This window comes from Carlito syrichta, unplaced genomic scaffold (assembly GCF_000164805.1).
Source record: "Carlito syrichta isolate Samal-C Ts95f unplaced genomic scaffold, Tarsius_syrichta-2.0.1 Scaffold313872, whole genome shotgun sequence".
Classification (NCBI taxonomy): Eukaryota; Metazoa; Chordata; class Mammalia; order Primates; family Tarsiidae; genus Carlito; species Carlito syrichta.
In genome coordinates, this window is record NW_007257968.1 from 1016761 (window position 1) to 1021045 (window position 4285).

Sequence of the window (4285 nt, forward strand, 5' to 3'; positions counted from 1 at the left end):
TTCGTCGAAGTCGGAGGCCGAGGGGCTGACGCAGGCGATCATCACCGTCTTGGCGTTTCCGCCCAGCGAGTCCTTGAGGATCCTGAAGGCGCGAGGGAGAGGGGCGTCAGGGGTCCCAACGCCAGGGCCAGGGCCAGGGCCAAGGCCGGACCCCCAAACAGTCACGGCGTGGCTCCCTGTGGGCTGAAGTGCTCGGCGTGCCTGGGCTGGCGCGCCCCGGGCTTTGAAGGGGTTTCCACCCCCTTTGCGCAGGCTCAGCATCTCCCCAACTCCCAGGCCAGACAGGAGCCCGGCGGCTCACCGGGTGATCTTGGAGTCGCGGTAGGGGATGTGGCTGCCTCGCCGCTGGGGGTCCCCCAGGGCGCTGATGACGTTGCCCAGTGCCAGGAGGCTGCTGTTGATCTGGATGCTCTCCTTGAGCCGCTCGCCGGTGCTGCCTGTCTTGAGCACCCTCTCTGAGCCCGCCAGGTCCACAAAGTGGAACTTGGAGACCAGCAGCTGGCCCGCGGCCGGCCGGGGCAAGCGGCTGGGGGCGCGCCCCCGCTGCTCCAGGGTCACAGTGAAGACCGTGTGTGAGCGGCTGGACAGGCGATTGAGGTGCGTGGCCCCCGTGTGCCGCGCCGCGTTGCCCATCTCCAGGAGGCTCAGCACCTCGTCCAGGCCCTCCACGTCCACTTCCTTCACCCCGCACAGCACTGCGGGCACAGAGGGCAGTGAGCCCCGGGGCAGGAGCGCCGGCACAGACCAGCCAGGAGGCAGGCAAAGCACGACTAGCCCTTCACCCCTCTTCCTCACCCAGTGCCCCCTCCACATTCCCAGAGGGTCCTGCGCATCCTAGTTTGGGCTTCAGGGGCTCCAGCTGCCCCCTGCCCACCTCAATGCCTCTCACTCAGTACAGAAGTATATACCGAATTCAGTGGAGACAGGAAGCTAGAGCAAAACCTTCCAGGCTTGGGTCCTCCCCAGGTGGTGGCCCACCCTGACAGGGAGGCCACCTCTCAGTGCAGGGGAAGCCTCCCCAAGCCGGGCGCCCCACCTGGTCAGCAGGGGACCCCAGAATTCCTCACCAACATTCCCACGCTCATCTTCCCGAAGCTGGATGTCACGGCTGGCAGTGCCCACTTCGAGCAGGTCTCGGAACTCCTCCTTGTACACTTCCAGGTAGGACACATGCACCAGACAGTCCAGCAGGTCGTTCTCATCAATAAGCTTAAAGGCCTCGGCCATGGCCCTTGGAATGATGCCCTGCTCATCCTCGTGGAGGGAGGCTGGGAAGACACCACAGGGTCTCCTGCCACTGTACCTCCACCTGGACATGGCCCAAAGCCCTCAGCTTCTGCCAGAGCTGGAGGATGGGGCTCCAGGTTGGAGAAGGCAGAGAGGCAGAGGCCAGGGCAGGCAGGGTAAGCCCGCCATGCTCCAGGCAGAATTACAGACTTTGAGAGTTGAAAACAACCCCGCATGGTTCAGTCAGCTCCTTTCATCATGTAAGCATCCCTTTCACTATATCTCCAACAGATTATCAGATACCCCCAACTTGATTACTCCCTGGGCAGGGGTTCATTACCACAGTCCATGCTCAGTTGTCTAAAGAGCCTCCTAAACTTATCCCAAGGAAGTAATCAGAGGATGTTCAGAGCAGCACTCTTTCTCATGATTCCAAAAAACAAAAATGCAAACATCCTAAGTGTCCATCCTAAGATTCAATAGGAGATCTGGTTAAATAAACTACTTCATATTTACAATGGAATGCCAGGCAGTCAGTAGAAAGTTAGATTGAATAATATTTAATGTCATTTTTATGATATATTGTTAAGGAAATAAAACAGGATATAAAGGATTGGGTATAGTATATCCCAATTTTTAAAAGTATGAATTTCCCAGAGAAAGAAACTGGAATGCTAATAGGGTGAGGGATTTCTGAAAGGCAATTATCCAGTAAGTTTTATTTTGTGCATGTATTTTTCTGTATTTTCCCTAATCTTTTACAATAAAGTATGCTTCTGTAACTGCTATGGTCCAAATGTTTATATTTCCCCAAAATTCAAGTGTTGAAATCCTCACCCCCAATATGATGGAAGGTGGAGCCTTGGGGGAGGTGATTAGGTCATGGGGGTGGAGAGCTCACAAAGTACCCCTATAAAGGAGACCCAAGAGAGCCCTTCTCTCTTCTACCATGTGAGTTTAGAAAGGAGGCGGTCTGTGAAGAAGCAGGTGCTTGACTCTGCTGTTGCCTTGATCGTGAACTTACCATCTCCAGAACCATAAGGAAGAAATTTGTCTCTAAGCCACTGAGTCTGTAGTATTCTGTTATAGCCGTGGAATAGCCTTAGGCAGTAGCCTAAGAGAAAGCAATCTGGACCTTCAATAGGCCCAAAGGTTCTTTCTCAAAACTCTGCTCCAGGGCTTCACTAAACCAGCCTGCTATGTGGCTGCCAAAGCATATCTCTTCCAGAACAAACAGTCCTCACTTCCACTTCTCTGACTAGAACAGATTCCTAACTCTTGATAGCACCCTGACAACCTCCAAAGACACACCACCTTCCCATGCCCTTCCTCCTCTGAGGTCCCCAGAACTAGGGAGCATGGCCTCATCCTCCTGGAGGTGAGAAGGCCACTTGCCTCCAACGACCCTCCCTGCCCTGCCCTGCCCTGCCCCACTTAGCCCACTGACAAGGCTAGTCCCACCCTGGGCTGCAGATCTCTGTCTAGAAAACTTATGCTCCTTCTCCCAGCACTCCCACCCTCAACAGGGACTGGCAGCAAGCAGGCATGAGGCCACAAGCAGGGTCACTCACCCACACTGGCTTCCCCCATGGTGTATGTCTTCCCGGAGCCCGTCTGGCCATAGGCAAAGACTGTGGCATTGAAGCCCTCAAAGAAGGCCTCAAGGAGGGGCTGCACGCAAGCCTGGTACACAGCCTCCTGTCCGGTGTCCTCGGCGAACACCACATGAAAGCCAAAGTGGCGGTCGCGGCCCAGGGTGACGCGGCCATGTCCTGGCTCCACCTGCAGGCAGCTCTGATGCCCATGCAGCAACTCCTTGGGCAGCAGTGGGCGGACTCTCAGGGCCACTGTCACTGGGGCCTCCTCAGCCACTGGCAGCCTCTGGGCCTCCAGCCCCATGGCAAGGGAGGACTCCTCTGGGCCCTGTGGAGAGAAGAAGCCCTTGCCATCAGCATCTGTACTCCAAGGGCTAGACTCACCTGCATGTGGCCAGGAGCCAGATCCTGCAGCTCATGACCTTGGAGGGGTAGGGTGCCAAAGGTCAGAACACCCTGGTACCCAACCTGGTGCCCAAACGATGCAAGGGCCATGACCTATATAGTTAACATTTTCTGGCTCCCATCACTGGCAAAAGAAGGCCTGGCCTCCTCCACCTAATACCCAGGAGCTTCAGTGTTCCAGCTGCATCCTTCCCCGTGACCTCATCTCCTAGAAGAACACACACACACACACACACACACACACAGCACCACACCAGGGAACGCCTTTCCCTAACGTGCACTGGGTTTATCACAGTTTCTCTCTTTGTCACATCACTGACACTCCCTGCCTCACCTCTTCAAAAGGTCAACCAGTCCTTCAAGACCAAGCTCCCACCACCAAATCCTGCCACTTTCATCTCCTAAATATCAAGTTCACCTGCTGCTTTCCATCCTGTTGCCAAAGCCCTGGTCCTGGCCACAGATATTGTGCCCAGATGACTTTGACCAGCCTTCCCTCTGGTCTAAGTCTCCCTGCCCCCTCCCACAGGGTGGCCAGAGGCATCTTTCAAAATGCAAACACAATCATGTCACTCCCCTGCCTAAACTCTCCCCACAAAAGGCTCCCCACTGCTCTCAGGATTCAAAGCTCTAAAAGGAAGAAAAGCCTTCAGTGTGAGCAACATAGTTAGGCCTCATCTCTTAAAAAAAAAAAAAAATTAGCTGGGCATGGTGGTGCATGCCTGCAGTCCCAGCTACTTGGGAGGCTGAGGCAGAAGGACTGACTGAGTCCTAGAAGTAGAGGCTACAGCGAGCTGTGATCATATCACTGCACTCCAGCATGGGTGAGAGTGAGACTCTGACTTAAAAAAAAAAAAAAAAGACAGCCGGGCTCGGTGGCTCAGCCCGTAATCCCGTGCCTTTGGGAGGCTGAGGTGAGTGGATTGCCTGAGCCCGCACGTTCGAGACCCGCCTGGGCAGGCAAGACCTCATCTCTACAATAAATCAAAAAATTAGCTGGGCGTGGCAGTGCATGCCTGTAAATCCGGCTACTCGGAAGGCTGAGGCGGAAGGATCAC

The 4285-nt window shown here is 55.1% G+C and overlaps 1 protein-coding gene across 1 annotated transcript in view; it reads right to left on the minus strand.

Annotated features, from left to right (window-relative positions):
- The window catches only part of KIF7 (kinesin family member 7), an 18264-nt gene extending 15120 nt beyond the window's left edge, over positions 1–3144 (minus strand). The window contains exons 1-4 of the mRNA XM_021718842.1: positions 2799–3144; positions 1068–1268; positions 302–695; positions 1–82 (exon numbers count right to left, since the gene is read on the minus strand). Coding sequence (XP_021574517.1) covers positions 1–82; positions 302–695; positions 1068–1268; positions 2799–3126 — 1005 coding nt within the window. The 5' untranslated portion in view covers positions 3127–3144. The remainder of the gene's footprint in view (positions 83–301; positions 696–1067; positions 1269–2798) is intronic.
- Positions 3145–4285: the final 1141 nt, after the last annotated feature.